Source organism: Paramisgurnus dabryanus, chromosome 5 (assembly GCF_030506205.2).
Source record: "Paramisgurnus dabryanus chromosome 5, PD_genome_1.1, whole genome shotgun sequence".
Classification (NCBI taxonomy): Eukaryota; Metazoa; Chordata; class Actinopteri; order Cypriniformes; family Cobitidae; genus Paramisgurnus; species Paramisgurnus dabryanus.
This window is the reverse complement of record NC_133341.1, coordinates 20,410,632-20,423,746: the sequence shown is the minus strand read 5'-3', so window position 1 is coordinate 20,423,746 and position 13,115 is coordinate 20,410,632. Positions and strand designations below refer to the sequence as shown.

General features: G+C 39.7%; 1 protein-coding gene across 4 annotated transcripts in view; it reads right to left on the bottom strand.

Annotated features, from left to right (window-relative positions):
* cacna1ba (calcium channel, voltage-dependent, N type, alpha 1B subunit, a) overlaps window positions 1-13,115 on the bottom strand; it is a 163,776-nt gene that overhangs the window by 91,095 nt on the left and 59,566 nt on the right. For all 4 annotated transcript variants that reach the window (XM_065250240.1, XM_065250241.1, XM_065250243.1 and 1 more), the window contains exons 7-9: window positions 7,019-7,134; window positions 3,891-3,974; window positions 3,723-3,806 (exon numbers count right to left, since the gene is read on the bottom strand). In XM_065250240.1, the coding sequence (XP_065106312.1) occupies window positions 3,723-3,806; window positions 3,891-3,974; window positions 7,019-7,134 (284 nt within the window). The remainder of the gene's footprint in view (window positions 1-3,722; window positions 3,807-3,890; window positions 3,975-7,018; window positions 7,135-13,115) is intronic.

Sequence of the window (13,115 nt, the reverse complement as noted above, 5' to 3'; positions counted from 1 at the left end):
TGATTAGTCGTTTCACGTTTCAAAGGTCTCTTGCATAGACAATTCATGGCAAAATGAAGGTTAAATATGCACATATGACAAATGCACAACATTAGTTGGCGACACAAAATTTTTTTGTCTGGTGAGAGCGACATGGCAGACTGTTAGCAGAGACAGTCGGTTTATGAGAGCTGGTGGTTTATGAGAGCTGTCGATGCGCATGAATTATTCCTTGTACTGTGAACTACAAAACACAAAAATTCCAGTACTTCATACCCGTAAGTACCAGCCCACTTCAAGTTTATTGCCTATTATGGAGGAAAAAGTGCACATTTGGGTAGGGTAATTGTTTTACCTTTTGGCTCTGTGGCTCTAACTCTCATCCACTAAACCACGCAGAAATTTCAGAAGCTCGCATTAAACATAAATGTCAAGTTACGGCTTTAAAAGAAGCAGTGACAAATCCTTCCATTAGTATCTTGTTCCTCGCCTTGGAGAGATGAAAATTCATTCTGGTGGCTATTTTAATATGTAAATTTGACTTCGGTGAAGGCTCATACACCAGCAGGCTCAAGCTACAGTATGTCATCTATTATCTAGGGGTGGCACGGTTCACAAAACCCTCGGTTCGGTTCGTATCACGGTTCTATGGTCATGGTTCTCGGTTCAGTACGGTTCTTGTTGTTATTTTTTCTTTACATTTTTAACACTCCAGAAATGTATTATCTTATTAATGTATTAATTATCCATAATTTAGGATACAGTATTAAAAAAAAAGTTATAATCATGCACAAACTGAATTTGACTTTAAGCACATTATTGGGACCATCCCTGAGGAAAGCCAGATGAGATTTTGATAGAGCAAGAGGGAAGACATTGATGATTTCAACATGCTTTTCATTTATTTGGCAAAAAAGAGAATGTGTATTGCCATCTACATGAACTTTATGTGCATTTTTAGCACACAAAGATAACTTGCATTTATTAAAATGCCAACTTCAGTGTAGCTCTTAGATTTATCACTGAGAGGCTGCTTTAATACTGAGAGTATATGTGGACGAGAGAGAAACATAACGTTTACACCTGTAATATTTACATCCGTCTCTTTTGTCCACTTTTGACCACTTCTGTCCTGATTACTTTGAGGGGCAATTTCTGGAATAAGATCGCGCAACTTTCACACGCTAGCAAAATGAAACTACGCGGAAATCAGCCGCTTTAATTTTATCAATGAAAGGCTAAAAATAGCGCAAAAGACGTAAAACAGTACCTCAGATTAGATAAATGGTCGGAGAGAAGGCGGTCTCCTGTGGCTGTTCGAGCGCATTCAACCCATAGACTGCAGTTCAATCTATTGTTTTATATCCGCTATCATCATAGGTAACATGAAATAAAAATATGTTTCCACACACCAAACTTATACGACGCTGACGCATCCTCCAACTGCGGGCAGACTTCCTTTTCTCTCCCACTTGCCATTTCTATACGTAACATAACCTGCACTTATACTCCAAACCAGTCACCTCTTCTTTCGCGCGAAAGGGAAACACGCTATCTGAGGTCACATACAGGGCATGAGACTACATTGCGCATGCCATGAACCGTTGAACCGTGCGGTACACACGCGCTCCGAACCGAGACAAGCGAACCGAACTGTTCGGATTTTTTTCATGGACCGTGCCACCCCTACTATGATCTGTTATCTACTCATTCTATTCCCCCCTTCTTTGCTTAGACCTTATTTCTTCCTCTGATTTTATTAATAAAACTCAAATCAACACGCATGTATACACACATTGGACGATACACGACAGCAATACATGACAAGCGACAGTGAAATCTGTTTTAGAAATGCTTCTGTGACGTCACGGCTGATGAAAATTCTCCACATCATGAATATTAATAGCCATAATGGATAAAATAAATTATAGAAAACAAAAATGTTCAAACTGTGAACTCTATAAGAACAAACAACTGTATTTCATAACAAAGATTGTATAGTCACTGAGTAACTAGCTTTAAATTGATTAATTTTGTTACATTTTATTGTCTAATTATTATGTATTTGATTATGTATGCATTTATTATGCAAGTGTGGCACCTACACACTGTGTTCTGATTGGCTGATGGATTGTTGCATCTCATAGTCGCATCACATGTGGTGTGGACAGACAAATTGCTTGTCACTGGAATCTTAAAGAGACTTTAAATTTGGTTATTTACTCACCCTAGTGTTGTTACAAACCGGTATAATTTTTTCTGATGACCACAACTGAGGATATTTTGAGCAATGTTTGACCGATCATGAGCCCCATTGACTTCCATAGTAGGAAAAAAGAATACTATGGAAGTAAATGGGGCTCATGATCGGCTTGGTTTCAAATATTCCTCAAAATATCTTACTTTGTGTTCATCAAAAAAAAAAAAACATTGAGTATAGGTTTGTAACAACATGAGGGGAGTAAATGATGACAGAATTGAGGTTTTTGGGTATCAATTTCAATGTCAGGTCTATGTGCACATGTCTGTTTAAAATGTTCGTTTGACATCCAGTCTATTAATTAATGGCGCTTTTCCATGCATGGTACCCCACGGTTTGGTTTGGGTCAGGTCGGGTCAGCTCACCTCATTATGGCTTGGTTAGCTTTTCCATCGAGTTTAGTAACACTTCGTGTGACATCATACAAGTGGGAGAGTCATTGTACATTCCCATACATTCATTTATTTCTCAGGCAGCCACAAAATTAAAATTGACCACCACAAATTGATGTTTACACATCTCGTTTATCACTACCCCTGTCTCACATGACAGTTTCTGTTCAAACACCCGTAGCATCAGTCGACGCGCTCCACTGAGCCTCATTTAGGTTGCATTAAGCATATATGCGAACGTGCGTCTCACGAATGTCCCGCCACAAACTGCAAGTCTGGAAAAAAACTGTTATGGTGTTCCTGATTCTCAGCCTGTGGATGTTTCTCATCGCTAAAAGAGAGTTTGGGAACTTACAGCAAAGCACAGATGACAACAGGTTTACTGGAGACAGCACAAGCTAGCATGAAGGTAAAACCAGTCTTTTACATTATAGCGATGACGCTGGTAGTGAAGATTCTCTCACACGAATCAGTGATCTACAATGTTTTCACGTCACGTTTTGGTATCAGCTCGGGTCGCTCGGCACCCCAGATGAGGTGGTACTAAAGTAAGTAAAAGTATCAGTACTACATTCTGTATCCAGTGGAAAAGCCCCCAAAAGTAAGATGACCCGACCTAAACTAAAAACATTGGGTACTATGCGATGGAAAAGCGCCGTAAGATCCCTTTATGGAATGGGCCCTTCAAGTCAGCACGGATGACCTGTATCCTTCGCTGCCTAATATCCCACAATCCTGTACATGTATTTCAAAAAAGTATAACTAAAAAGAGGCGAATCTAAATCAAAAAGCTGGACTTTCACTACTTTCCTCAGAATCACCTTCATGCCATAATGCTGTCTGTTAAGTCAAGATTTAAGACTTAGGTGGCAGACACACCTCGAGTGTGCAGCATAAAAATGGGAACAATGAAGACACTAATAGACATCACTCATGATTCACAGCTAAAGGTCATCTTTGAAAGAACCAATAAGAACAACCCATACCTCATCGCTGGTCATTTAAACTACTCAAATCACTCATCAAACTTTATCACAAATAGAGAAATGATCGAAGACATTGAAGTGCATGAAAACAGTACACTGACTTACCGACTGATGAGATGTCTGTGAAATGGTCTTCACACTCCTCTGCGCTGATAAGGTCATTTTTGCTCTTTTTTGCTCTCTTTAATACTAAACATATGCGTACGAAAGTAAACAAACAATTAATAGCAGTAATATTTCTTATTAACAATCTTTTCATTTCTCATTGGTTACCTGGGTTGTTGCATTTCCTCTTGTACCAGGCACTATCCTCCTTCTCCTCTGCGTTTTTATCCTCCTCAGCAAGCATTACTTCCTCTGAGACGAGATTAAATATTATTACTCACGCATACTTTTCAGTCAAGAGATTTATTGTGCATTATTTAAGCATCTTTCACTGCCTGAAATAACTTATTTTTCCAAAAAAAAAAAGAAGTTAATAGAAACTAGGTTTCTACGAAAATATGTGTGGCACTAATGGTGTAACCAGGGTGTTGTTGTGCATTAGCCAAGATACACCAAGTGGTTCTAAATGGTTGCTAGGATGTTGCTAGAAGCTGTAACAACTCAAGTCTAAAAAGTCCCCTCCAAAGTGATTCAAACATTAAAATATTCTGCTCCCTAAATATGGCCTGGGTCCATCCTTCAATGTAAGTGCATGGAATTTGTTTTATTAGTTGCAATTGTCCACAAGGTTAAAATATAAAATTTTATATCGAAAATAATTGTACACCTAAACACAATGCATAATCTAAGAAATCATTCATGTCTATAAGGGGGAACAAGTTACAAGGGTCAGTGACGTGATGTTAATTATTTTGTGTTCGTATGGATCAATTAAATGTAAGGGTAAATGTAAGGGTTAAAATTTCAAAATAAATTTGCAGTTTACTTGCTTACATTTTCTTTTTTGAGGACCAAGTGTAATATTTCTGGTCTTATTTCATTTTGATTTTGATTGGTGTAACTAGAATTTTTTTAATGAAAATACAAATATATTTTATTGCTGGGCAAAGATTAATCTCAATTAATCGCATGCAAAATAAAAGCGATTTTTTTGCATAATATATGAGTTTGTGCTGTGTAATTATTATGTATATATAAATACACACACATTCATATATGTATTTAAGAAACATTTACATATATATATATAAATGCAATTACATGTAAATGCAAAAAATCACTATTATTTTGTGTGCAATTAATTGCGATTAATCTTTGCCCAGCACTAAATAAAAAATGTGGAATAAAATATAATCATCTAGTTTAGTGTATTGTGACTTTTTTACATTTATACATCATTTGTCAAAGATTATTTAGAAAACAGAGCTGTTTTCAGCATATGTCAGGACAAATATTACAAAAACGCATTAAAATTTACATTTAGAAATAACTAATAAAATGATATTTTTAAATTATTATTATTATTTTTTGATGATTACGCTTACATGCCATTAAGGTAGATAAAATACTTAATATTTCTTATTCTTTGGTGCCATTTGTGGTTACACTATTTAAACTCCATTCAGTCTTAACTTTTATTGTGCATATGTATTGTTTTACTGCAAAAAATGTACATAAATACACTATTGCGTGAATTGAAATAAACCTGATGCGTGTTTTTAAAACAAGTTTTTTTTTAAAGATTTTTGAATTTCTCATCTTCCCAAACCATTTTTGTCACTGACCCACAAACATATTTTAAGAGCATCCAGCAGGAGGCGGGATGAGCAGCGAACATCTGATGTACTCATGCAACGGTATTGTTTACACAATGCAGTGAGGATATAACAGTTTGGAGCGAGTGCAGGAGGACAGTATGTGCACCTGCAAGCAGTTATCTCAAACAGGACTGAACCTCTTTAAACATCAAACCTGGGCCACCACGGAGCAGTTTGGAAAATCACCTCTCTAAACCAATTTAACACCCCCAGTACAGCCATGGTGGACATTAGGGAAACACATTAGGGACAAATGAGGATGATACATGACATGACAGAGCCAATTAACGCTATTGAAGGATCAGAACATTTATAAACCACTTTAAAAGGAACTGATAATGGAAGAAAGTTAAGTTATATTTATCTTAACTAGGAATAGGATGTATTTAAAGTGTTTTGCATCTGAACTCATCATTTGCTTTATGCTAAATTAGGAGCCGTTCACATATCACGTCTTCTGCTCTCTCAAGTTCATTATTTAAAATGTAGGCATGCGGTATGTGCGCTCGTTTAGGAAGTGACACGGTCGTGACGCACACGCAGTGCGACGCGCTAATTTTTACTAGTATTTTTACTACATGTCCACATCTCAACTTTTCAGAATGCCACAAGTGCACCGCAGGTCATGTGACAAGAACCAACCAATCAGCTTCCTCCCCCTTTCCGTTACTTTAAAACCTCAGCAGGAAAATGGAGGAGCAGCTCATAATTGCGGTCCAACAACAGACACCTCAGGAGCGCATCTGCCCGAGCGCTTTGAAAAGAAGGCGAAAGCAGCGTTTTCCACACGCTTTAGGCACGACATGTGAACAGCCACTTAGAGGTCTATACACAGGGGTCTCTAGTTGGCTACTAGCCTGGTGGCGTTCTTCCTCATGGGGCCAGCTGAATAGTTACATAAATATACCACAGTAATTGGTGCAGTTATACAGTTACTGATAGATGGACATTCTCATCTCATCCTTACACCTAACATGCCGCTCTGCATGTTTAGTCAAGTAATGATGCCTGAGATTGCATTTCTTGAGGGCTGCAATTTTCTCGGTGAGAATTAAGCAGCCAGTCAGCAAGCCCATTAACAGACCGGAAATATTGTGAACGGCCTCTAATGTTATTCTCAGACGTTATTCAAATAAAATGACTACAATTTGTAACGAATCTTATTACTGTATTATGATTGTAAATGAACGTGCTTCGAAATGCAGTACGGAGAAGAACCAGACTGAACTGGCCGCAAGACAGTGGAAGCCTACAGCTACTGTAAGCTCCATCACTTCCATTGTGTGAGTTTCAGCGCAGAGGGTAATGAAAGAGTTGTTACAGGCAGTCATGGGAAGAATAAGGGAATGAACCAGCTGGTGGAGACTGTGTGAAGCTATTTGGTTGCCATGGAGCTGCTGGTGATAGGAAGTGCTGAGCAACTGAAAGGCACTGATACATCAAATCTCACAGCGGCCGAGCAGAGATCCAGTAAGAGAGCGTAATAAACACTTATGAGAGGAAATTGCAAAGGGAATGAACTGACTTGGGCCTTCTGGTGACTGTGACGTACAACCACTAAAGGTCAAAAGAAGGGTCACGGTGGCACTTTGATGTTGCATGTTTTATTTGTGTTGGTGCATATATTTCGAGACTGACCTGCCTTGCAGATCCACTCCAGGTAGCCAGTCAGCTCTCTTTCAATCTGTTGTTGTCTGCGCAGCTTCAGGAACTCCTGCCTTTTCTCCACACGCTCTCGCTCCTTTGCAAACTCCCTGCAGGCACACACAAATAACCATAAACAAACTGTGCTGCACAAAGGCATCACAGGAGCCTTGCTCTGCTGGATGAAGTGTGCATGAGTGTGTTTGCATCTGGTAATATAGTACTGGGCACAGATTACAAAACAAAAGACCAGCGGGTATATTACTGAAGAACAAAAATGAGTAAAGGAAAGAAAAAGAAACGTTAAAAGGAGAAAATACAAGGTGGCATGCACGTTTGCAAGAGCTGTAGAAAAAAATCAATGCTTTTGGAATCAATAAACAACAACTTAAAGTCTACACATATGTCCTGTCACATCTAGGAACACAAAACAAGTTGACCAATGCAAAATGATGGGTTAACATATTCAAGAAAAGTCAGTGCATCATTCTATGTAATTCAGCCATAGGGCTGGGCACTTTTTTCTATTATCTACCTATATATCATCTTTCTTCGCTATTTCTCACTCCATGCTATGACATCTGTTAATGGTACACTGATGGGATATGTAGCCTACGGTCATTTGAAAGTGGTATTTTCATGCATTTTAGCGAGAGGCATATTTTACATTTACATCACATTTTTGCATTTGGCAGACGCTTTTATCCAAAGTGACTTAAAGTGCTTTACAAAGTATACAATTTTACCAGTATGTGTCATCCCTGGGTTAGAACTCATGACCTTTTACGCACTGTTCTACCGCTGAGCTTTACAGAGCATATTTGTATAGGAGTTTTCATAAGCATTACAGATCTCCGCACCATGATTATGGAGCTGCATTGGGGGGAAATTGCATGGTTTGTGCCCCCTCACAACCTGCCATCTGTAACCGTGGTAATTAGAGGAGAGTGTGATGATGGACCACCACCATCACTCTTTAAGAAGTGTCAAGTGTGCAGAAAGGTGTGTTTAAAAAGGAAGGAAAATCAGGAGGTACTGGAAAAACAGCTTGAGAATGTGATCAAAGTCGAAATGAATAAAAATCACAAAGAGAGACGCAACTGGATATGAAAACAGTGCTAGAAAGAAGTTGGTTCTTTTACTCTGAATATTCTGTTTAAACAGGCACATGTAAGGTTTTGTAATTCTTTGCTTACGCTGACCAGAAAGTAAAAAATACAATTCAATTTTCCATCTTTTTTGACAGTTGTTCAAATGATAAGGAGGTTCAATCAAGGGAATCTTCATTCAGACATCTCTCCATTCAGTCTGCTTTTACTTCAGTCTCCCCTCCTCTAAACTGTTCACTCCCTTCAGTGTTTCTGTTTTCAGTTTCCCATTTTCTCCCCTTCTTTCTTCAGTCCCCTCCCTTCAGTCTCTCCTCCTCTCCCTTGAGTCTCCTCTTTTTGGTGTCCCCTCCTCTCCCTTAAAGCCTGATTTATAGTCGTGCGTAAGCTCTATGCAGTAGCTACGCCGTAGGTTATCCGTAGCCTGTGCGTAGCCTGACGTGCACCTCTTAAATTTTTTTACAGCGCGTCAGTTATAGTATAGTAATACTCATCAATCTCCCCTTCCCTCTTTTCTGTTGTCTCCCTCAGTACCAGCTCCTTACTATAAATTAAATGCTGCGTTCACACCAGCCGCGGTAGAGGCGTCAAGCCCAAGTGATTTCAATGTTCAGTCAATGTAAAGACGCGCTGATGCGCATCTGGAGGTCTTGTGGCACGGATGACTGTTCTTTCACACCGCCACCGACGAGAGCGTCGGTAAAAGCTCTGGCTGCCCTGCCAATGACGCTATAGAAAAGGATTGGTTGCTGCCGAAAATTTCCGCCTTCCGATTGGTTGCCGCCGAACCGCATCATACCATAGAGTTGAGCTGTTTCAACTTTCCTCGACGCTTACACCCCTGCATAGTTTTTTTTCTTTTTCCTTTACTCATTTTTGTTCTCCAATAATACACCGCACGAATGATGCGAATTGAGCGATGCCGCAGGAAACGCGCGAATTGAAAAATCTGAACTTTGGCGGAAAAATGTTAACCAGCTTGCTCTAGTAGTGACGTGATAATTGGAAGAGAGTGGAGTCGTAGAAGCCTCTCCCATGACGTGAATTTCCGTGTGAATGTCTCGATGACTAGAATTTCATGTGCGGCTTTCATGCACCAATGAAGCGAGTACACTCAAAATGTTCAAGCGTCCAACTATGCTCGCTAGACGTGAATTTGGCGCCACAAACGCGTCTGGTGTGAACCCACAGTAAGTGGGGCAGATCATGTTTAGATATGGCTTCTTGTTTGACCTATAGAGTTTTAGCTGGCAACAGCGAATGGCACGGAGGATTGTGTTCACCAACAATGTTTTCTGAAAGTATTCCAGAGCCCAAGTTATGATTTCCATTACAGTAGCATTCCTATATGTGATGCAGTGGCGTCTAAGGGCCCGAAGATCACGGGCATCAAGTATGGTTTTCCAGCCTTGACCCTTACGCACAGGGATTGTTCCAGATTCTCTGAATCTTTGGATGATATTATGCACTGTAGATGATGATAACTTCAAACTCTTTGCAATTTTTCTCTGAGAAACTCAAAAAAACTATTTTTCGCCATAGCATTGGGGGAATTGGTGATTCTCTGCCCATCTTGACTTCTGACAGACACTGCCACTCTGACAGGCTATACCCAATCATGTTGCCAATTGACCTTATAATTTGCAAATTGGTCCTTCAGCTGTTCCTTATATGTACATTTAAATTTTCTGCCCTCTTATTTCTACCTGTCCCAACTTTTTTTGGAATGTGTAGCTCTCCTGAAATCCAAAATGAGCCAATAGTTGGCTTGACATTTTAAAATGTCTCACTTTCAACATTTGATATGTTATTTATATTCTATTGTAAATAAAATGTGTAAATGATTCCATTCCTTTTTTACTCACAATTTCTACAGTGTCCCAACTTTTTCTGATTTGGGGTTGTATATCTCATTTTACAACTTAAAATAGTCTAGGAATTGTGAAAATATTTGTTGAAAAATATTAGGCAAACTTAATATTAACAGTTTATATTTGATGAAGTTTATTTAGGTGCAAGAGTATTTATTCCAGATTAAAATGCATGTTTGAGGTGCTGTAATTTAAAAAAAGCTTGAACTCCATACCAAAAAATCTCCCAGCTTGGTTTTGCTGGTGTAGCAAGCTGTCTAGCTGTGTTTTGGTCACTTTTTAAGATGGTCTAGCTGTGTTTTGGTCACTTTTTAAGATGGTCTAGCTGTGTTTTTGTAACTATTTAAGCTGGTCTAGCTGACCCACTAGCTTTGCCAGGCTGGGAGGATCAGCTAAACCAGCTACTACCAGTTTATACTGGTCTTAGCTGTATTTTTCAGTAGAACTGACATATATTAATAATCAATATCAGTATTGTTTTTTGTAAGGTTTATTAAAAACTACTTAAATGTCATATTATAACTAAAGCCTTGTCCTGGATTAATCTAAACCCTGTGAGGGAAACTGCCCCATAGAGTTCTATATTTTCGATTGGATTAACATTTTGGTTAATCTGTCCATACAGACAAGCCACGCCTGCTCTCCCCTTAAGCTATGTTTATACTCGACGCGTCCGCACGGGCGCGTTGGTGCGCGCGGCAAAAATGACGTCAACGCGGAGTGGGCGGTCGTGCGCGTTGGGTGCGCGAGACCCCATTTCGCGTGGCGGTGTGCACGGCCTTTTTTGTAACTTTCCGCGCGGCTCCGCATCCGAAAATGACCGAACTCGAGGCGATTCTGACCGAGCAGGCAAGCCTGTGACGTAATTCTTTGATCAATCCAAGCAAAACAATGTATATATTTATCTGACACTCTGTAAGTAAAGTATGGAAACTTTGCAGTTTAAAACACGAATTCTTTTACATGATTCAGAATGTTTGGCTTATATTTGTATTGAATGAACCACTAAACGAGGAATAAAATACAAACCTTAAGATATCTGTACTGTTTGTTTAGTTAAAAACGTTAATGAAATGATAAAGACATATTTAAAAGATTATTGTTTTATTCATGTTCTCATATTTATATATCAAACTCTGATGTTAAAAGCACCAGGGTTGTTCCAGCGGACGACTTCTTCTATCCTCTTCTTTATGTTTGTTTTTGACTTGATTGCTCGCGTCGCCCACTGGTGGTTCAAAAAATAGTGCAACAGCGAGCGCGTCAACTATAAACGCCTCGTCCGTTTGGTGAGACGCGCGCGCGATCCGCGGAGGCTTGCGTTGCGGACCAAAGCCCGACTATAAACAAAGCTTTAGTCTCCTCTCCTTCTTTTCAGTCTCCCCATATCTACCCTCAGTGTACTCTCATCTCTTCCCTTTTTTCTGTCCTCACCCTTCAGTCTCCTCTCCCTTTCTTTAGTCTCCACTCCTCTCTTCTTATTCTCCTCTTTTTACTCTCCTCTCCTGCATTGCAGTGGCAGTGTGACAATGAGTGTGTGTGTGTGTGTGTGTGTGTGTGTGTGTGTGTGTGTGTGTGTGTGTGTGTGTGTGTGTGTGTGTGTGTGTGTGTGTGTGTGTGTGTGTGTGTGTGTGTGTGTGTGTGTGTGTGTGTGTGTGTGTGTGTGTGTGTGTGTGTGTGTGTGTGTGTGTGTGTGTGTGTGTGTGTGTATTTGTTTCTAAGTGCGTGACAGATGACAGGGAACAGTAACTCTACTGCAACCTCTCTCTGTCTCTCTCTAACACGCACACTAAACCGCAAATACGCGTATCATTGACGTTTAATCCGACTCCAATTGTATTTTAATCACAGTATGAAAACAAAATCTCCCTCTCATAAAAGAACCCCAGACAGAAATATTGACTAGTTTGCAAACATTCGCACGCACACACAAATAAGCAGAACACACAGAGGCAGATGCACAGAAACAGCCTGTGATCCAGCATCTATCAGCATGGGGCTGTTTGGTAGAGAAACACAGGTGCTGTCTCACTTTAAGTGAAAAAGCTTATTTAAATCCATCCTTCCAGAGCAGGTTACAAAACAGTCTGTTACACAACTAAACTCTACAAGTGATTCACTGAAGAGGCTTGTGTACAACTCCTGCAGTTTGCTTTCTGGATCCATGCTGGCAGACAGCATACCAAGCGCACGCCACCCACCACTCCTTGAATCCTGACCCTAGAACTTTTCTTCTGTCTCTCCATGAGGTCTCAAAGTGACCTTTCGCTCAACCCAGAGAACTGACCTTCTAAAACCTTGTACACACACATCCTAACACAAAACATCCACTGTCACATTACCCAGTCAATCCAGGGATGACAACAACATAGCAATATTTATTAAGACATGTGTGAAGTGTTATGAATTACATATGTTTCATAAACACTGATTCATTCACTTCCAAGTGACTCAGATGGATGGTCTCTCCTGAAGACTGCAGATGAGAATGCAACATTACATAACCGCGGCAAAGCCTTCTGGAAATGTGCAGAATTTTCATTTTCCGAATTTTCATAAATCTTCCGCTTCATTTTTTTCTACCTTCCCACCTAAGTACAACCCAAGGCGAAGGAGGCAGCAGGAGAAGTCTGTATCTTGGCTTTATGCAACATTTTATTTTAACCTAATTAGGAGCTTCTGAGCTCCCATCGCCCTTTGCAGCCTGTGGATTTAGATATTTCACTTCAGTAGGAAAGCCATTGGAGGTGTAACAATTTGGGGGTTGCACAGTACTGGATCACCTTAAGCACAGATACATTGATAGATTTGATAGTCCGAGCCCCTCTGTAATGCAAAACTGCACAAATGTTCTGTTATATTTTTAACACAAAAGGCACACGTTTCTTTTAATGGGCTGCAATGCAAAAACAATTTCTGGCACTCAAAATCCTCACAGAAATTCTGCGTCTTTGAGGGCCTCCTCTGCCTTTAAAGCTAAAAGCAGCTTTGAATGAATAAATTTCACACTGTGAGACTGAGACTGACAATTTCACTTGAAGGGCAAAGAGAACGTAAAACAATTATGTACAGAAAGAAAGAAAGAAAGAAAGAAAGAAAGAAAGAAAGAAAGAA